Source organism: Prosopis cineraria, unplaced genomic scaffold (assembly GCF_029017545.1).
Source record: "Prosopis cineraria cultivar Desert tree isolate PC_DT_omini unplaced genomic scaffold, ASM2901754v1 PC12, whole genome shotgun sequence".
Lineage (NCBI taxonomy): Eukaryota > Viridiplantae > Streptophyta > Magnoliopsida > Fabales > Fabaceae > Prosopis > Prosopis cineraria.
Genome location: NW_026555343.1, coordinates 35,449,936 through 35,472,565, shown reverse-complemented (window position 1 = coordinate 35,472,565; position 22,630 = coordinate 35,449,936). Strand labels below are relative to the sequence as shown.

Here is a 22,630-nt window from a genome sequence, read left to right as displayed (position 1 = left end):
ATTAACTCAAGTCCCAAACAAGAACAATGAATTCAATCAGTCTTTATAAGGAAACATGTAAAAGGGAATGGTGCATGCAGATAAGTCAATACAAAAGTAATAAGTGGAAATTATTTATTTTCCTACTGCTTAGATCCAAACCAGCTATCAAAAATCATTACACACTTTATCTTCATATTCTAATGACATCAATGCACAAAGTTGTAAATGAAATGAAATCAATTATGAAATAATTTGTCATTGATAGAGAGTAAAAAAATACCCAAGCATGCCATTTAACAACCCCCCTCCTTCGGAGGGGAATGCCAAGCTCACAAAAGACTCAGTAAAGAAAAGCCTTGGACATGAAAGTAAAGTGTGTGTAAAGTAACCTTAACATCAGGAAGCTAGAATCTAATCGCCGGAAAGCCAATTTTGTTCATTCTAACGCTTCCATTGGCCATAAAAAGATAGTCTATTAAACTCAATGAAGCTTTTATTTCATTTCCTTTCCATTTTCAGACAGAAAGTCCAGCTTGGTTGATTAGCCTCTACGTTTTCAATAAATTTTCCCTGAGAAATCTCTTTTAACTAATTATATATTGGGAAAGTAAATATGAAAAATATTCCTCTATTCAAAGTGAGTATCACAGTAAAACCCTTCTTTCAAAATCACCTCTGTTCATGAAAGAGCAATGAAATATTCAGTGAAAAGTGACGAGCTTCCTCAAAAAACATAAAGGATACCTTATAGCACTCACTCACTCAGACGCGCGGAAAGAAGCCGAAGATGAAGAATCAGATGATCAAAGCGGAAAAAGCAAGACGACGATGCTTCGAACTGATGAGTTGGGCAGAAGTGAGAGGGTATTACGGAAATGGTATACGAAGAGAAAGCAAGAAGAAAGCACGGCTCAGCATTATATTTGTATTTTGTAATTACCGGACATGTTTTCGTGTTCATGCGTATTACGTGATATTTAAGCTGGTTTATTTATTTATTTATTAGAAAAAAAATTAATTATTTATTCCAATTTTGATTATTAGTTAAAACTCAATAGTTCCAACTTTGATTTGATGTAATTAAATTTTACTGTTTTAATTTGGTTAAAACTCAATTTTTTATTACTAATTTAATACAACACAATTTCTATAATTTTACTATATTGATCTCTATATTTTAAAAAGTAAAATTACAAGAGCAAAAATTATTTGTTGAAGTTTAGAAAATAACATTTTAAATTATTAAAACTATAGAAATTAAGTTATATTTAGTTAATATATAAGGATATAGTTTTAATGAGTCAAAATTATAGAGAATGAGTTCTATCAAATTAAAGTTTAAAGTCTAAATTACAATCATATTAAAACTGTAGTCGTGAAATGATTAATTTTTTCCAAATATCATTATTAAAATAAAACACCGATACAAACCCCAACTAAGACTAAAACTAAAGCTTGTTTTACATGTGCATCCTTTTAATTTTATTAATCCTAAATCACTTGTCATAATGACATCTAATTTAACTTTATTTTAATCAGAATAATTGTTTTTAAAATAAGTATCATTTAGTAATCATTTAAATATACACGTTGACCAATACTTTTAACACAGTTTTCAATTTTTTAACATAAAATAAAATGATTAATTTTGATAATATTAATATATTAAAATTTATTTAGGAAATTATGAATAAATTCTAAATAAAGGACTTATTCATAAATAAGTTTTATAAATGTATTAAAATATGATAAGTCTCAAAATTTTAGTGCCGTACGTGCAAAAATGTTGAATTTTCCATTTACGATGACAAATCTTTTGAACAAACATTTTTTTTAATAAAAAGATTAATTAATAAAAAGAAATAAGTTTACAGTATATAAGTGTGAAATAATTCTAAAGTGAAAGGAGAATTAAAGAGCTTTAAGTTCTGAGAAATATTAACGCTAACATGAAGAGTAAACAAAAGAGAAACATAACTTTTTTTTTTGTTTGGGTAAGAAAGGAAAAGTAAAAAAATAAAATAAAATATGAAACCCATCAAATTTTTTTTCACAAGTGGAGAAATTTTGATAATGAAATTTTTTTCCACCTTCTACTGTCGACCCATTTTTGTTCTTGCCCCTCTGTTGGAGACTCATCTCTTCCACCCACGCTTGTTATTCCTCGCGGCAGCATCACTCTTCTTCCTCAACCCCAATTCTTCTTCTTCAACAATTTTCCGTTTGCTTTCATTGGTTGGCCTCTTTGTTATCTTCAATTTCTCCAATCTATCTAATTCCATTCCTTGGTGACGATAGGACAAAGCAACAGTAAAGCCGACAGTCTACACACAAGGGAGTTGAGGCATAAGAGGTTTGGAGCTCCTATTAATTGTGCTGAGTGTGGTCTTGTTGAATTTGCTTTACATGCTCTTTGGGATTGTAAGGGTGTCAAGGAGTTGTGGCGATCTTTAACTAATGTGAATAGTGGTGGGTTTTTTTTTTTTTTTTACTTGCAGTTGATTGTCTGGCTTGAATTGAATTTGAGTAATAAGGGTAGGAGGGTGCAAGGGGTTGAATGGCGTGTTATTTTTGGGATTGGTTGTTGGATTCTATGGAAGGAAAGGAACAATGTTTTGTTTAATAGCAGTAGAAAGAAGAGTGTGCTCAATGCTAGATGGTGTATATTGGATATGGCAGTGAATGTTGAAGCTGCTAAAAGTGGTCTACAATTAGAATTGAGGAGATGTAGTAGGGGCGAGGATATATCCGAGGTGGGTATGACCTTTGGTAGGATGGGTGAAATTAAATACTAAGGAAGCTTCAAGGGGCAATCCTGGACTTGCTGGGTGTAGGGGTGTTATTCGGGACCATGAAGGGAAGTGGGTGGCTGGATTTGTGAGGAAGGTTGGCTAGTGCAATGTTGAGGTGGCTAAGACTTGGGGGATGGTTTATGGTCTTGATTTGGCCTAAAGCATGGGAATAAAGAAACTAGAAGTTGAAACTGATGTAGAAAATTTGTTTAAACAAATTTTGCAGACAAAGAAGAAGGATGGTAGCAAATTGGTAGGGAGGATATGTGGGTGGTTAAAAAGAAATTGGGAAGTGAAGGTAAGGGTGGTTTGTTGGCAAAGTAACCAATGTGCTGATACATTGGCCAAGTTTGCATTTGGATGGATGATTTAATGGTTTGGCATGTAGCTCCACTATTACTAAGGGATTTTATTTTTGTTGATATTGAGTGTTTTGGGGGGGCTTTGGCCTCCTTTCTTACCCAAAACAAAAAACAAAAAAGCAACATTAACGTCAATTGGTGTGTAAATTTAGTTTTATTTCTCTTTTCTCCTTTTGTTGTTGAATTCCAATTTTGTAAAATGAGTTTATAATTTTTTACTTATATTATTATATTTAAATTTAATAAATTACTCACTTTTAATTTTTTTAAATAGAAAAGCAATATATTTTTTTACTAAATTATTTGTTTTGTAAATATAATAACATGAAAATACATTTTTTATAAATAATTTGATTTTAAATTATTTTGATGAAATTAATTTTAATACAATTTTTTCTTCAATTTATTTGTGTAGAGAAAATTATATCAAATATGATATATTTTAACACAAGAGTACTACAGTCATCGTAATATTTGTTCCTTTTCTTTCCTTTTTATTTTTTCTCTTCATTCAATCATAGTAAGAGATAATATTTTTTTCAATCCTTTCTTCTCTTTATTTTCTTTCCTTTCAACTTTTCTTCCCATTCAAGCAAGAGGTGAAAGAAATAGAAACAAAGAAGTTAGCAAGCATATGAATATCTTGCACAAATAATAGAAGAGAGTAATGCTTCAGAAGCAGGCAGTGGAATAATTTCCTTCGATAACATTGAAAGGAAAGATCATAGTGAATGGATACCTCATTTAAAGATTAAAAAAAATTAGCTCAGTGAAAGAAAACCGTTTCCAAATGAAGCTTCAGGTGAACTAAAAATTGATGAAGACTATAACAATGCAAAAGATGCTACTGCTTGAATTTTTTTCATCCTCGTGTTCCAAATCTGTTGAGGATTTACAAAAGGAAATCTAGTCCACATCATAATAGAATCACAAACTCTTGAAGCATTATTATCCCTTTTGTCAATGACAGGCCAAGCATAAACACCCAAAAGATAAAGCACAATTGTTGAAATTCCTTGATCACTTCTTTTGGAAGACAAATAATTCCTTTATGAAATGCAAGATTTCTTTTTTGCCATACAAGGTCAAAAAAGATTAGAAGACTTCTAAGCTAAAAATCCAAACCATCCTTATGTAACCTGGTAAGAGTTGTGACAAGGCAAGTAGAAAAACCGATAGCCACTATCTTAGAAGAATGAATCGACAAAGCACCAAACCAAATTGATTTAACATAATGACAACTCCCAAAAAGATGTGTTAAAGATTTTAATTCCACACAATGAAACGCACAATGTGAATGAACATCTAAATGATGATGTCTGAGGATATCTCCTATTGGAAGTGCACAATGTAACAACTATTTCAAATAAAGTTGTTTATGAGGTAGGCTAATTTTTCAAAGAAAATTCCAAAAAGATTCATCAAATACTATTGACCTAGATTTGTAGAGTTAGAAGTAACTCCTCTTTACAAGGTAAGACCTATAAGATCTATAAGATCCCTTAATTACAAACTAGTTTTTAATTCATTAAAAGATAATTTATTTCAAATATAACTTGTTTAAACACTTACTATGATAGAAAAGTGTATATCATAGCAATTAGAAATAAAGAATATCTTTAAATCACTACCATGGTAAATAAAAGACTTACCAATATTTACCATGGTAGAAAGGATAAAAATTATCATTTCAAATCCTTACTATGGTAGAAAACAGTCTACTGTAGTAAATTAGAATAAAAGCATTTAATGAAAGTTTTTCATAGTAGAAAATTTTTTTTCTTATAAACCAGTCTTGCTATAAAACCAACCACCATGGTAGAAAATGATCTACCATGATAATAAAAGTGTTTAATTTCTCAAAGTAAGCCTACCATGGTAATTGAGGAGGAAAACTTAGTTAAATATTTAGTACCAAAAATGGGATCCCATAAGGACAAGTATTTAAAATATCAATTGATACTTCAAAACTCTTATTTTAATAGCATGGTTTTCAGGGGCAAATTTGTCCAAAATTAAGTTTCAAGAGGGTAAAAAGATTAAAAAAAGGACTTTTTTTTAAAAGATTTAACAAAAGGGGTAGTTTTGAAAAAATTAGGGCTACTCGCCGCTGCACATGTTGTCCACTCTATAATGGATGTCATAGAGGCATTATGCCTTAAAGTGGGTAGTGCATCGAGGTGTGGAACACATGCATTGCAGCGTATTACACAATGACTATCTTCACATATTAGATTTTTGAACTTCACTTCAAACACGCGCAACTTATACAAACATTCAATTTAAGTGATTCAAGTATTCATGCGAAACTTATTAAATAAACTAGCTAATGACTTTTGTTTGGTGCATAAATTCCACCTTATGGAGATTTTATCCACTAAAACTTCCAACAATCCTAAAACACACTGTTAAATTTTTGTACACTTTCAAACCACAACCAAAGCCAATAATTATAGTGTAGGACACTTAACCACATCACACACACATCAACTAACATTTATAGACATGCATTGCTTAATCACACCCAAATTTCTAAAGCTGGGTTATAATCACAAAACACAATTGATAATAAGCAACTCCTTAATCTTAAATCATCACATAATCATCATCATATTCCAAAACATTTTTCATGATACCATAAGAGTCAAAAACCATTCTCATAGCTAGCATAAATGAGTTTTGATCTAAACAAAGGAGTCACATGCTGAATATACAATAAAAATGCCCTTAGGTTGGCAAGTGTATATAATACAACTAAAAAGATGCCTAAAAACAAAAACAAAAAATAGTGTCTCACACACCAATGCTAAACCCCGGGTACTTCTCTGACATCGCTCTTCCCTAAAAAATAGTTAATCATTAAGAATGAAACATAAAGGTCCCAATAACTAAGTCTAAAATGTCGTGATGCATGAGCATGCAATTAATCATACAGATTGCTAAGTGAGCAAGTAAAACACATATAATATTTCAATTTACAAATACAAATATGCATGACATCGCCTTATCACTTCCATACACCATGCTCAATAATCTAGCTCACCCAATTAAATGTAGGCTAATCTAAGTCACATGTTGTAACATCCTCAATTTTAAACCAGACTAAATAAGCTCAACTAGATTATTAAGTGTATTAGTAAGGTGTGTGGCCAAAGGGGCTTAATGAGCATGTTTGATTTTAATTTCAACCCTAAACATGGGTCTGAAGGAGAATCAAGTCACCCAAGAGTGAAGAGAAAGAATTTTTGAAAGGTGAGATTCTGTGCCACACGCCGTGGCTTGTGGACAAGCCGCCGCGGCATATGTGTGGCAATACGCCTGGGAGGTGCTCTTTGTGCCATGCATCATGGCATAATGTGTGTTCATCATGATGCATGGTCATATTTTTGCCATTATAAGTTTGCAAAATGAAGCAAAAAATAGAGGAAAACAATGGAATACGAGAGAGCAGCAGGAGAGCAGTGCTAGGGCTAAGGAAATTTGAATATTAGGAGTATTTTAGAGCTCCTAAACATCAAAGGTAAGGTTCCTTATTTAAATCTTTCTCTCGTTTTTCATTTTCTCGATGGTAGAAGTTAAGGTTTGGTTAATAATGGTGATTTTTGGTCTATAGAGGCTATAGGTCCAAACCTATTGACTTATATAGAGTTAATGGGAGTAGATTGAGCTAAGTAAACTTGGTATTTATGATTATATGAGGATTAGTGGTTGAAAGACATTAAATGTCCAAAATTCCTTATAAATTTATTGGTTAGGAACAATGTGGTCCCAATAATGATCATCAAAGAGCTCAGTAATGTTAATGAGGGTTAAAGAAAGGTAAGAAATACTGTGGGTATTTTTATATGAGAAAAAAATGAATCTTGAGCATTAAGAAGTGTTGAAATATTAGTGACAATTAGCCTAAATATGGATATTAATAATTTGCATTGTAAATACTTGTAAAGTGACTATTATTGGCACCATTCAAGCTTCTTGAAAGCTTTGGGAGTGAGTATTTGAGAGGTGAAACTTTTAACCTCTTAAAGGTTTAAGGTAACCGGGAGAATTCTATCTCGTACTTCTGTGTGTTAATTAGTTTGTTGAATAATATTTGATAATTGAATTGTATGAAATTGGTTAAAATGAAAATGTGGCTTGCTTTGTTTGAAAAGCCCACTATGAAGTGGTGATTTGATGTAGTTCAATGATTTTAAAATTGTAAAGTTCAATGATTGTTAAAATGTGTGGTACTATAATTATGAAAATAGGAGTTCAATAATTTGAGTTGATAAAAGTTCAATGATTTTGAAATGTATGAAGTTCAATGATTATGAATGTGTGAGGTACAATGATTTTAAAATTTAAAGTTCAATGACTTGTTTGAATTAGAGTTCAATGATTTGTAAGATGATAGAGTTCAATGAAATTGATTATGTGGAGTTCTATGAATTATGTTAAATGTGAATTATTGTATGAATATGCATTGCATGATCTTAAGAGGCGGGAATTCGCCTAAGAAGAGGAGTAGAGAATTAAATTCACATGGTAGGGCTCCCATTCAAGTGATGGCTTACCGAATTGATTATATTCATATTGTCCCACTTGTTCAACGAGGGACTATCCTACTAGTTTAACGAGGGACTCGAACCTACCTAGCTATCCATTAATTCAATGAGGAAGCTAGTTTAGGAAGTATAACACCCCATAGGTGAGAAATAGGAGAAACTATGTTTCACAAGTGAGTTAGGTGAGCTTTGACTGGGTAATCCCCTCACAAATATTTAAGCTAGGAAAGTCATAGATTATAGACTGTTCCATTATGTTATAACCTACGATTTCATGTCAGAGGAGTAAGGAAGATATAAGAGAGGTGTGATCATGTATATAATGAGTAAGGGCATATGGTTGTCTGTATTGTGACCTTAATGAGGATACTCATGAATTGAGTTTTAATCCCTTTTGAGTATATGTCATTTGATTGTGACTAACTTTTTCTACATAAAAATAATTAAAAAGTATTATTTCACAAGTATGTACTATTACACCTGGAAAAGTGAATTTATGCTCTTGAATGTTTTACATGATTTGGCAGAATTGATTGTATTGCCACTTACATTTAAATTAATTAACATGCATTAGTGTAAATTAGTTGGACTTTGGTTACTAAGGTTGTACTCACCTCAATATCTTCAATATTACAAAAAATAGCTCAAGAGGATCGAAAAGAGGAAAGCAATCAGATGCTTAGGATTGTGATTCTATTTTAGTAGGCCTCTTTATTTTTAAGTCATTATGTGTACTTGACAATTTCAATTGCCAACTAGAATTATTTCATTTTGATCCTTACTTGTATTATGTGCTTTGTGAATTATAAGTGTATTTTGGGCCTAAAGGAGTGAAATTATAAAATGTAATAATATGATAGGGCCAAAATACTACTACAAGTAAGAGTTTAGCATAATATGTGTTGAATATGAAATATTTGATGAAAAGTAATTGGAACTCTCCCCTTATATGTTTTTAAAATTAAGGGGTTGAGTAGTGAAATCTTGATCTAAAAGTGTTTAATGTGATATGGTGCTATTTACGAGTTAGTTTTGATGTTTTGCATGTAGCCTAATTGATGTCAATGGCTATTGACTTTTGGTGATAGAGTTGGACATTTAGTTTTTTAAAAAATGTTAAAAAAGTGTAAGTCTTGAAAAGAATCTCCAAATTTTGATTATATAATAATATGATTATGAAATCAAAGCCATTAGTTAGAGTTTGGAAAAAATTTTTCATAAACACCTAGTCTCGTCAATCAGACATCGGATGGAGAATTGAGACATGTCGGAAGTTGCCCTAAAAGTTGTCAAATTAACAGCAAAATTTACTATCAAAAATTGTGCAAATGCGCTGCAACTCATGGCATAGAGGCAAACACGCTGCGACACACACCCCAAAATTTTGTAGAATTATTTTGTTTTCAAATGCTCTTACAAATGCACTCATGTTTCAAATCATCTCATGCTTCCGCATATTTGTGAACTCTAATTTGTCTATTTTAAAGACTTTGAAAATGATTTTAATTTTGTAAACTTGGGATCTTAACTTTTCCACCATTTGTAACGTGGTCTTATGTTAATTATCTTAATCTAATCTCCTTATTAATTGAGATTTGGAGTTAATCATGATTTGGAAGGAGGAGGATATTACACATGTGCCACCTATTGGGCCTAATGAGAGCATATTACATGATAATTTGGTTTAATACACAAACTCCCAACTATACACAAAGAGTTAGAGTGATTACGTTCACTCCTTGCAAGTAAAATTTCTCAAACATGCAAATGACCATCCTCTATAGTGTCAACACCATATTCTACACAACATAAAATGCTAATCATCATTAATACACTATAATTATGACCAATCGTAATTCTTAAACAATAATTACACACTAATCTTAGGGTTAGGTTAATTAATCTCCTTAACCCAAACACTTCCCATAAACTTCCATCATCATAGTTAGCCTCATTAATTCTCATTACACTCCTTATTCACAGATTTAACCTCTAAATTTGAAAATCATCATCCAAGTGTCACTTCTAAGTCTAGTTTTATGGATTTAATCATTTTATAGCCACAAACAACATCAAAACTACCTAAACAACCTTCATTTAATCTCAAACAACATCTTAAATTTGACTTTGAGTGCTGGGTACCTATAAAAATGGAGCCGTAACAATAAACACTGATTAAACCCTTGAAAAGAGGATAGTAGAAGATAGAATGAAGATTAAGCTTACCTTAGTTATTTTGCACCTAAGAACATGCCTTAGGGTTGGAGCTTTGAAATCATAGTAGAGTTCTAGAAAAATTTCCTAGAAACCCTCCAACTCTCCCTCTCTCACATCTGTCAGGATAACAAATAGATATATCAAATTTTTGTACCATGCACCGTGACAAGCACACTACGCTCCATAGCACATAACACAGAAACATTGCACTTCAATTACAGCCCACTAGTTGGACTCAATCCATCCTAATACCTAAATTTAACCCTATCTAACCTCCATGCATGTCTTTAGGCCCATTTCAACCCATGATTAAATGCTGAAACTACCAATAAACCTCAATTATCCTCAGACACAACTTATTTCCCAAGTCAAACCTCAATTATAAATTTTCTCTATTTAATTTCCTCAATAATTCCACAAATTAGTTCCTAATAAAAAATATGATGCTACAAGAGCCGTTTGAATTACTTGACCAGATCAATTTATCAATGTTGCATAGAGGCAAAGGAATTTTCAAGATCCCTTGAGCAATATTACTACTATATAATTGAGAAATTAAAGGTCTATTCCAAGAGATTGATGACAAAGCTGAGGGACTAGGAATTAGCAAATCAAAGACCATCTTAACATTGTGTCCATGGGAAAGACCGATGTTGACCGGCTTCCACCAAAGCTCATAATCAATAGGAATACCAGAACCATTACCTACCTACCACTTTAAATGGAATAGTATAATGTTCTTAGACTCTAAGATGCATTTCCAAAACCAAGAAGAGTTATAAGGTTTCTTAAGCTTAAATTGACCAGGAGAGTCAACGTACTTAATCTTCAATGTATTACCAAGCACAGAATCTTGCTTAGAAGGCAAAATTCTCCAAATTTGCTTAGCAAGCAATGCCATATTGATCTTATGAGTATCTCTAATGCCAAGACCTTCATTTTACATAGGAGTGAAAAGATCTCTTTTGGCAAGATGAATTTTCTTCTTGTCTTTGTCAAAACCCCAAACAAAAATCAGATAATTTGGCATCGATTAAATTGTAATTTTTTTTTTTTTTGGCAACTTGAAACAAGAAAGAGGATAAATATTTGATGCTGATTCTTCTTTTTTGAACAAACATTTGGTTGAGTGTTGCAGCCGATGAAAAACTATATTTTTAAATTTTTTATTAAAATATTAATATGTTTATATTTATAAATCAATTTTTTACATTTACGAGTCAAGTTTCTTAGATTTATGAGTGAATCTCCATAATTTTTGCATTAGTTATTTAAAATTTACAAATTGATTGATTTACCAGTCAATTTCTTATATTTACATATTCCTCCAGAAATTATGAGCCAACTGTCAAAATTTACAACATAAAAACTATGAAAATTTACTTGTAAATATAAGATATTTTAGTTGTAAATATAAAAAATTGACTTATAAACATAAAAAACATTAATTTTTTAATTACAAAACTTTGGAAAAATATAATTTTCAATTTAAAATCAAATCAAGTTGATTCCAGGTATGGAATATTGGAAACTAAAATAACTACCCGTAGGCAAAATTGAATCCACGAATTTATCATAAATCTTATTGGATCAAGAGAGTATGACATCAAACATGCCAGTTTATTGTAGATTCATTCCACTTGCCCTTATTATTTCATCTTATAATTAGTTCAAAATAGACGCTACTGTGCTGCTTTGCTGCTAGATGCTTCAGAACTTGATAATACAGAAGCTCTGTAGCTGGCGGGAACAAGCCTTCCCATATCAATAAAAGTCATAATCTGCTTCTCATGTGAAGGTAGTTCTTCCCCCAAGCTTGGAGAAATGTTGCTCCTGGAAGTCTGTAAGAATGCTACACTACGCTCCATCTCCGCTTTAAACATCTTCAGCATTCTGCACATAACCGACCCCACCTGCTGTGGATCGGAGTCGAGCTGGAAGAGGTACAAGTTCAAGGTTAAATACGATTATATTAAATAATGGATAAATTATAAGTAAACTCATTGCCAATTAAGGGCTTTGGTCTGTTTCAAGAGCTTTGCAGAAATTTTCTTGAACACCCTTATGTACAGAAGTTGCCCAATGCATCAGTCCATTAGAGGGGAATTGGCTAAACCCCACTTGGCCATTCTTCCATATCAGAAGCGTTTTTTTTTTTTTTTTTTTTGGGGGACTGGCTCACCCAGGACTGGTTAGGTATGTTTTTAAAGAGGCTGATTTTTAAGTCAGTCTGTGCAAAAAAGGAGCTAAATAGGCCAGCCAGCGGATGCTAGCTGATTTTGCCAGTACTACTCAAAATATACTTTATCTATGGGTGGTGTTAAAATTGTTTGGTCCCAAAACCAAGTACTTAACATACCTGCTCAATTTTATCAACCATTCTCTGGTGAATTTCATTCAATTCTGGCAAGTACATCTCCTTGAGCATTTGGATCTGGAAGTTGAAATGAACAGAATGGGATATGAAAACATTTGAAACCTAGAGAATTCCAATACACTCAGATCTGTTTCACTCAACTTAACATTAATGCATATAGATTGAACACGACAAATTTATGGTATTAGATAAGAGAATATAAATACTCCATGAAAGATGTTCATTTTTTCTACTATTATCTAAATTGCTCACAATAAAACAATCAAGGGGCTCTTTAGTACTTAATTTTTCAGTTTATTTGAATATTTTCTGTTGTTCCTGCCAACTTCATTGAGAAGATAGAAGTGATAAAAAATGGCGTATTTACCCTTTGGTATGCTTCTTGGGATTGCCCTTCAGAGTTTATTTGGTTTTCATGAGACTGCACATGAGTAGGTCGGGATGGTGGCAGAAGCAAGGAGTGCATAGCATGCAGCGGAACCTGTCCAAGCGGCAGTGACAATATCCATGGTCTACGTTTATTTACAAAATTTATAATCTGCTTCTCATAGAAAAGTAATTTTTCCTTGAAGGCAGGGGAAATCTTACTCCTGGAAATCTGTAGGAACGGTATAAAATCCTCAAGCATTGCTTTAAGTATCTTCAGCTTTTCATGCTTGTCTGCTGACTCTGCTTGTTGTGGATGGGAGTCGAGCTGATCGAGTGATATAGATACAACGACAAATATGGTTATATTGACAAGCTATAAGCAAAGTCATTGGCATATAAATCATCTTCAACTTGGAAAGCAAATCAAGCTGACAGACAGACATGTAGAAACAAGGCTAAATACAATTACGTGAATTAAGTTTTAAGCAAACTCAAAGAAAGTGGCAATGTAACACGCACATACACTGCCACTTGTGCAAACATAGGGGATTATGGGGATTGGGGAGAGTTATAGAAATGGAGAGAAGAAAAGGAGTAATACAGGACAGGGAGGTGGGGGAGTAACTATCTGAGCAAGGCATTAATATTTCATTCTTCCAAAAAGAGTTCACTCACGTGAGCTGTTATAAGCTATTTATAGAGTAAGATTTCCTTCCCGTGAAGGAAAAATAAAGCAGAAGCGAATAACATTAAAATAACATTTAGTCAATTGCCAAAATAACACAAAACAAAAGGCATAATACAAAACTAGTTTTTTCTTATCTTTCCCAATCTTCCGTCATTTCTGAGCAAACTGATGTATTACACACTCACACACACTGCCACTGAGGCGAATAGAGGGGTTTATGGGGAGAGTTAGAGAAATAGAGAGAGGGGGGGGGACAGAACAAAGATGATGGGGTAGAGGAGAGACAGAACAAAGGAGGACAGGGAGTAACAATCTGAACGAGGGGGTAATATTTCATTCTTTTTTTAAAAAAAAAAAAGAAAAGGTTCCCCTAAATGTGCAGTTATAAGCTATTTGTAGTGCAAAATTTCCTTCCCATGAAGGAAATAAACCAAGCCCGCCTGCAAGGTTTCCTTCCCATGAAGGAAGCACAAGGCAAAAGTAAATAACATTCATTCACTTGCCAAAATAACGTATAAGAAAAACATGAAAACTGTATTTATTTTTCTATGCTAAATCTTTCCAAATCTTCTATTCTATAAAGTGGTTTCATGAAGCTTGGCACTTGTTAATATGGCTGAACAGCACATGTATTACTCCAGACTCACAAGTCATTTACTACGACCATAATAACAAGGAAAAGTTGAAAAAAGACAGCTTTATCCATGATGGTATTAACATTGTTAACTTTAAAAATTGAGTACCTAACGTACCTCCTGAAGTCCATATGCAATTCGTTGGTACATGTCATTCAAATCGGGCAAGTGCATTTCCTTCAACATTTGTATCTGTAAGTTGAAATAAACACAATAATAAGATGAAGATATTTGAACCTTGCAATTAGATCACTTTCACAACAAAATAAGTCGAGATTGCAAATCATTGGACTTGGCATTGAACATGGTCAGAAATGCGAGTTCTATACAATGTCCATAATTTTCATCAACAACAAAGCAACCAAGGGGCTCTTAAATACTTGCTTCTGAGTTTATTTGACAATTATATGTCGTCCTGCCAATTTTAATAAGGAAATAGAAGAGATAAAAAATGGGATGTTTACCTTTTGGAATAATTCTTCTTGCATTTTCCCTATAACAGATATTATATTTAACATATATCAGTACATATCGCTCAAATAAATACAGTAAAATAGCACTCATCATTTGCTTATCTAAAAGGAAATACAACAGATAAGGTAATTGTAAGAAACTCACAGAGATATTGTTCCACCAACTGCTAAAAATGAATTTATGAATTATGAAATATAGCAAAATCAAAGCTTCTCGCTATAGAACTTCAATAAATGTAAGTTACCAAAAAGTTACAGGCTAAAAAGCAAACCTCTGTTTAATCAATGGAATAGTATCACCAGCTTGAGTTAACAAAACATTGCACAAGCATAGTTACACATTTATCGCTTAACAAGCGAGTTGAATAAATAAAATATATAGTGCACATAATTGATATTCCCTATAGATAAATGAAAAATAAAAAAGCAGGTTTCATGTATGAAAGTCTAATCAACAGCAAGAAATCATATTTTGTCATGAACAAATGCAACTGCATGAAAAAGCAGGGCTTGCATTAATTGCAGACTATTTGCACCTACAAAAAAAAAAAAAAAAATTCAGGGTTCAGACAACTTACAAATAAAGAAAAATCAAACAACCAAAATCTGAAATAGGCTAATTACTGAATTTGATGCCATATAAATGAGCATCAAGTTTAGAGACTTACTCTCCATTGAAACTGCCTCTGTAGTTATTTGCTGCAAATAATCCAACTGAAATTGGTAATGTAAAAAAGGGACGCCTCCTTACATTTCAGTCTTCTAAATTTAAAATTCTCTACATAGGTAACATAAATGATGATAATGATTTCAAGATTTGATATATGAGCATACCTGGCTTGTTGCAGTAGCAAAAGTCTTCTGCTCAAGACGTTGTGAAAATTTTTCAAGTTCATGCTGTTCATCATCATCCAAATGGTGATATTGCCTCATTGCATTCATTCTACAAAATCAAAAGAAAACAAACAGTTCTTTTACAATTCACTAAGCTCGTGAGGAGTGAGGACATAATACAGTTCAATTTTCTCTTTTCTTTCAAGTTTTATTTTGAAAGATATGCCAAAAATATTGTGATTTAAATCACACAAATAGATACTGCCAATGACAAATTTTCCTTTCCTAAAAAATATTAATCATCACCAATATTTTCATAACAACAAATCTTATCTTACTAAGTGAGGTCCACTACATAGATTGCATAACATCATTGTATTTTATCAACAACCAAACCTTCCGGTATATTGCTAACCAAAAGGCCTCATCCAATAACCTCATAAAGATGACCACAAAAAAACTAGAAAAAATGAAAGTGACAAAAATGACTCATTAAGCTTAGCTCTCTAGAAATACAGGCAATGGGTCACTGAATATGATGAGATGAACTAAATAACACATTAGCAACAGAACTTAAAATAAAGAATAAGAACTTGTACACTGGTTAAATATCAATATATCAAAATAAAAAGAAAATATTAGACTATGAAAAACACATGTCAAAAACAAATCTTTTTCCCAAGCGAATCCTCCATAACCCAAAATTCATATTCGTCAATGCTAAATAGACAATACTGTAGTGACAATGATACAAAGATTCTTAAACAGACTTTGTTTTGCACATGTCCTGCCCACCATGGCAATAAGTACATGTAACACTGGCTTGCCAAAGTTATTGCATGGATCTAAACCACAATAATATAGCATTAATGTTCAGTATGGATCATAACTTCATGTATGAAGAACATCAGCACATAAAAGAAGTTGGAAAGATCTGAATCTAATTGTAACTCCGAATTATAAACTATCATATTCAAACAGAGAATTGAGCAATAGCATTACAACTTTGCCAATCATGCACAATGTCACCATGAGTCTGCTACAGCTCCTTCACCAATAATGAACATTTTATGATTAGTTTAATTTTATACGAACATGGGAAGTTTGATGGAAGCATTTCCATTTTACAGCAACTACATCACCAAAGCAAAAGCTCTTCAGATTGTTGAAGTAATACAAAATAGAGATTTAGGCCTACATTCGTTTGACAGATCTTTTGCGGGAGTAAGGCTCCAATTCATCTCTCCAATCAGTTTTATCCATAGCTTGTGCTCCACCTAGTGTAAGTCTCCAATTGTTGGTACCTATCAAATCTAAAATTAACTCAGATCCCAAAAGTAGATTATTGAAATCAACTCAGACTTTATAGGGAAATATATAGACGGAGATGATACAGGTAGATAAGTCAATACAAAGGAAATCGATGGAAATTATTTTTTGCCTCCGCCGATTGCCACAGAACCAAACCAGCCATCACGAATCATTATACATTTTATCTTCATACTCTAAAAACACCAATGCAATTTCGAATGCAGCCAAATCAATTATGAAATAATTTGTTACTGATATTTGATAGACAATAGAGATACGGCCTAGAATTCCATTTGATTAACCTTTTTTGCAAAGTGAATAATTCAGTCCCATTCCTCTATTCAAATTGAGCATCCCCGTAAAACCCTTCTTTAAAAATCACCTCTTTCATGAAAAAGCTGACAATTATTTCAGTGAAAAGCGACGAACTTTCTGAAAATACTAATGGATACCTAGTACGCTACCCTGCGGAAAGAAGCCGATGGAATATGATCAGATGATTGAAGCAAAGAAAGCTAGACGCAGACGCAGCGAAGCGAGGGCGAGAATGAGAGTGAGGGGTGTGACTTGTGAGAGGGTAATAATCCCGAGATGATACTTGCAGAGGCACGAACTGACACGTCCCCGCGATTTGGGTTAGGCCGAGTAAAGTAATACAAAACGCCAAAATCTTTAACTTAATTCTGTTTGATCTTCAATTCCGTTTGTTGTTTTCCGGAATGAGGTAGTCACCCGTTCAGTGCACCTGAGACTGAAGAGAGGGGGAGGATGGACATTCAAACGGAAGGGAATAAAATGGGCGGTTTGGTTCGCGTTTCGTTTCAAACGTATTTTCCCCAGAAACTCCCATGCACAGCGTTCTGTGGACAGTAAAAAATAGTGTCAAGTTCCTTTTTTTTTATACTTTTTTTTAAAAAGCATTGGATGCCTTATATTTTTAAGTGTAATAATTTTCTTCTGAATTAATTTCTCAGAAACCAAAAATGCCCTTTTATTAGTAAATCATGAACTCTCCCATTATTTGGTAATGTGGCAAAATGTGAGGCCAAGAAAATTTATTGATGGATTACCGGTGCGAATGCTCTCTCTCCTCCTCTCCCTCTTTGTGATAGCATCATCGTCCCTCCTTTAGTCTTCTCCTTTTTCTTTCCAATGCAAACCCTCTCCTCCACACCCACCTCCCCTAAATCCAATTTCATAGTCAACACTCACTTCTAACCAGAATTCTCCACCCTTCTCTCTCACAACAACAATAACAATGACCCCTCACTGCTACCTTGACTCATGGATTCAAAGGATCGCCACCCTACCAACAAGATCATCTGTGATGAGCTCGTTGCAAAGCTATCACTTACACCCATCGATTCTCTACCAAGCACCTCCCCTTTAATATTGATCCTTCATCCATAAAATCCTACTCTTTCGACGAAATTATCTATTACTCCTAATCTGGTGGACTTCTTGATGTTCAACACGACGTGGAAGTTATGAAGAGATATGATGGTGAGTATTGGTGATTTCTGTTTGACTCTCATGTAAGCAAGACCACCTAGCTCCAATGTTAAGAGCAAGAAGGAATGAGTGTTACTCGAGATTTGACATGAAACTAGTAGTTATGTAGTGGGTTAACGTCCATGAATTCTGACTACCCAAACCTTTTACTCATGAGGAGTTGCTTAACTAATGCTACTACATTTACTTGTGAGACACGATTTCCTCCGATACTAGCAACTATAGAGTGTCATACTCCTAATCTAGTCTCCTCGTGAATTGATGAAAATTAATTAGATTTGAGTCTTTTGAAAAACAAATAGAACAATCCCTTAATAATAATGAAATAATGATTACCTCTCAGTTCCAATGGTTGGTAGTTTGGCTAGTTTTTTATTCTTTTAAGCTTCCTATACGGCTATACCATATAGATTTTATCACTACTCTTCTCTTTAAGTAAACTCCTATCATAAATGATCATGCCATCAACACATAGTATGCAATTTTAATATCATCAAACTCATCATATTGTACTTATCATTCTCAGAAACATAATCATGCTCAACACATGTTTAAATTCAACATTTTCCTTTTTCATGTATACTTACACATTTGCTCACTACAACAATCATACATAAACATATATGTTTATAAATTTCCAAACTTATCAATTTTGTCATATCACATAACTCATTCATATTGCCACAATTTGCATCAAATATGGGTTTTACAAATATATCACTTTAACATATAGTTAATCAACACATTTAACATATAGTTAATTAGCACACAAATGCATAAACCAAATTTTCCTTGATTATCTCAAACTTTTGATAGGTTAAAAATTTTATCCTTTAAAATAAACAATTCCAAAGCTTTGTTAAGCTTGAATAGTGCCAATGATGGTTTGTCTACAATTTAATCACAAGGATAATTATTAATATCCTTACTAGAATAAATTTCAACACTTGAACACAACACCCTTAACTCACCAAAATCACAACCTCTCACTTTCAAACATACCCATTGTAATGACCCAAGATTTAATTAAAATTAAATTCGATGGTAAGATATATTAATGATATTATATATATATATATATATATTGGTGCAAATTTATTGTGAAGATGAGTTGGTCTAGTGGAGAGTATGCGCTCACTTTTCTAATAGGTCATGGATTTGAATCTTATGAGATCTTGAGCAGATATTTTCATCATTTTACTTCAGCCTAAAGCAAAATTTATCGAAATGCCCTCCTGTTAAAAAAATGAAAATGGAAATGAATGAATAAGAGTGGCAGATGAAAAAAAAAAAGAAAAAAGACAGAGAGCAGTTCCTTCTTCTATCTTTTTTGTCTTCATTCCTTGAAGATTTTGTTGAGGGAGAGAGAGTGAGCTTAGATTTTCCCATCTTCAATTTTCCTTTGCCTTCTTCCTCCTTCGTTAACTATCTCATCGTCGGTAACAATGGAAGGGGCTTGCAATCAACAACATAAGGTCACCTTCCTCGTTTGTTGTTCTATTTTCTCCACTCCATTTCATTGATGCTGGATATTACTTACTCTTATGAACTATATGTCTATTCCTGTTATTCATTCTGCTTAGGTCCTAACAAAACAGAAGTTTTCCAAGTTATATTTTAACTCTTAAAAACTATATTTTTGTAATTTGTTTTATACAAAAGATATATTATTAATTTGTTGATTCTAATTCTCTATTTTCTCTTTTCTATTTTGTTACCAAATTATCAAAGATAAATAGTACCATTAATTTATAATACCATTGTTAATTAGATTAGTCACTTGTTTTCTGTTTTGTGTTTATAATTATCATTCATTTTATTTATTTATGATTTTGAGATGTTATTTATTAAAAAAAATTTTGCTATTCAGATAGTAAAAGTGGACCTACTCTTCAGTAGACCTCATGAGGCTCTTAGAGACAAGAAGTATTTTGTTGCTTCAATTAGGTTGTGGATTAATGTAAATATTTATTCATTTTTTGTTCTAAAATTGTTCCACGAATCATACAGGTAGAATCCTTAATTAAATTATTTTGATTTGTATATGCATATATTGTATCGGAATAGAACTCTAAATGCTATCTAGATGTTCTTTCGGATAGGTTGTAGAGATTTCAATAAGTCCAACTTACAGCAGAGACTTTACCAAAATTTCTATGGCAAACTTAAATATTTTGTTTTTATTAACAATTGCTTAATATAAATGATGATGGTATGATAAAATTATAATTAATATATTAGATGTGTTAAAGGTTTAGGCTTATAAACTATGAGTTTTCTTGTATTCTAACTGATCACACTTCAAAAGTTTAGGGTGTGACATCCATTAGATTTATTAGCTCCTTTTAACTCACGTTATCATTAATGGATCATTAAACTACTATTAATGGTTCAAACACCTCTACTAGCCTTTATTAATGCCAATTTTTTGAATATTAATGGCACTCAAAAACTAAAAACTTGTAAAACTATTAATGTTAGGTTTAAATGACCTAAACAACTCTCATTAACTCTATTTAAGTTAATGAGTTTGGACCCATAACTTATATGAATCGAAAATCGTCATTTTAATTTAAACTCTAACTTAATTCTTCAAAAAAAAATGAAGAAGGGTGAAGGAAAGGGGTATAAGAGACTTACCTTTAATGTGTGGAGGCTCCGAACTGTCTTCAATGGTCCACAATCTCAAGCCTTAGCAGAGTGAAGCACGAGCTCTCCATTTACTCTTTGTTTCTTTTTTCCATTTTTGAATATTGCATATTTTTGACCAAGCACCATGACCCCTGAGGTCCTTCCTTCACAACTTGCCACACATGCATCGCGACAAATAAGTTGCACATCTAGCATGTGGCATAGAACTTCCTTCCTAAGATTTTCTCACCTTTTTATATCTAGATAACCCGACTTCACTTTAGACCTGAATTTAAGGCTAAAACTATAATCAAAAACATTTGTTAGATCTTTCTAACCACACACTACATCAATTTACTAAATTATCTCAATTTAGTTTAGTTAATCAGAGTTAAATTTTTTTGGATGTTATAAGAATCTCTTCCCCCTTAATTAAAATGTAATTTTTTTTCCAGTAAATGTATTGTTGATATGGTACATTAGTACTGCAGACTGATTTTCTTTTACTCCTTGTTTATATATATATATATATATTAGGGCTGCAAAAAAGACTGGACGGGACTGGACTTTAGCATAACCCGGAGTCTGGTCCTTTTCATGAAAAGGACTGGGTTATGTAACCCATAGTCTGGTCTAGTCCTGTGAAAACCCGAAAATTAACAAGATTGGACTTGGTCCATAGGACTGGGAGACTGGTCCTGTTAGTCCAATACTCACTTGGCCTTTTTTTTTTCTTTTTTTTACTCTATGATGACCAATAATCTATTTCAACTTAACAAACTCAATTAAGATAATAAAAATACTTATAATCATAATAAATTCATAATAATTTCTAACACTAAGAAAATAATATTTTAGTTACAGTCCAAACTTCAAATGATTTAAATACATAACTTCAATAAAAAATCAGAGGAAAGACCGAAAATAGACCAGAAGAAAAAAAATCAGCAAGAATAGAAGTAATAAAAATCAGCCCACAGACATGTTCCTTCAAAGTTCGAACAGATCAAGATCAGAGTGCAAAGTGCAAGGCAGGGGCTAGGGCTTTGGCGCACTGAAGAAATTGAGAATGAGAGCAAAGTTGAGTGAGTGGCTGAGATGCTAAGTGCTGTTGAGTAACAGTGTTGATGTTTTTTTTTTCGATCAGAGTGCAAAGTGCAAAGCAAGATTAAAACTTTTTTTTCTAAGGCTTATTAATTAATAATTTATAAATTAAGTTTAATTATATTAAAATAATTATATAGGACCAAACCGGACCACTTAGTCCAGATGCTTGGTCTCTAGTCTGGTCTTACCCAAAAAATCAGTCCTGTCTTTTTGATCTTTTTGGTCCTATAGGACCAGCATTTTACAAGACTGGACAGGACCGGATTTTCATGGGGCGGACCGGACCGAACGAGACCACGAGACTTTTGCACAACCCTAATATATATATAAGTATTGTAGTTACTGATGTGATCCTGAATTTTCTTCTTCTTTTTTTTTAATTTTTTATAAGGGCATACTAATTTATTTATTTTAAATACATATATTTATTAAAATTATATTAAAATTTCATATTCTTGCTGAACATATCTTTAAAATTCAATTAAATTTTAATTCCAAATCTATTTTTATAAAAAATTCTTTTATCATGCCAAATAACCCCGAGGAATATCATTTCATTGTCGAGGTAAAGTAGTGTAATGATGAGCAAGGCGTCTCTCAGCCTTCGCAGAATTTCTTGAGGAGGACAAGTTGTAAAATTTAATATCTTTTAGTTCGCTCAATATTTTTCACATCAAGCTTCAAAATAAATTTAGATTGTGTTCAGACTCCTGCTCTCCTTATACTGCTGACATTGTTAGATAAGTCTCCGATGTGCACACAAATAGGATTAGCGTTTCTAATATTGAAGTTT

At 32.6% G+C, this 22,630-nt stretch overlaps 1 protein-coding gene across 6 annotated transcripts; it reads right to left on the bottom strand.

Moving 5' to 3' along the window:
• Window positions 1-11,437: 11,437 nt before the first annotated feature.
• LOC129288396 (mediator of RNA polymerase II transcription subunit 15a-like) lies at window positions 11,438-17,428 on the bottom strand. Of its 6 annotated transcripts, none has more exons than XM_054924938.1 (9): window positions 17,040-17,428; window positions 16,475-16,589; window positions 15,277-15,385; window positions 15,111-15,141; window positions 14,434-14,462; window positions 14,087-14,161; window positions 12,645-12,971; window positions 12,260-12,334; window positions 11,438-11,834 (listed from the first exon to the last, which is right to left on the bottom strand). In XM_054924938.1, the coding sequence occupies exons 2-9, from the start codon at window positions 16,537-16,539 to the stop codon at window positions 11,583-11,585; spliced, it is 963 nt and encodes a 320-aa protein (XP_054780913.1). In that variant the 5' UTR covers window positions 16,540-16,589; window positions 17,040-17,428; the 3' UTR covers window positions 11,438-11,582. The 6 variants fall into 6 exon arrangements, with proteins under 6 accessions (XP_054780913.1, XP_054780912.1, XP_054780910.1 ...); XM_054924937.1 differs by having other exon boundaries at window positions 15,111-15,156; window positions 16,475-16,580; window positions 17,052-17,427; XM_054924935.1 differs by having other exon boundaries at window positions 15,111-15,156; window positions 17,040-17,426.
• Between the last annotated feature and the right edge of the window lie 5,202 nt (window positions 17,429-22,630).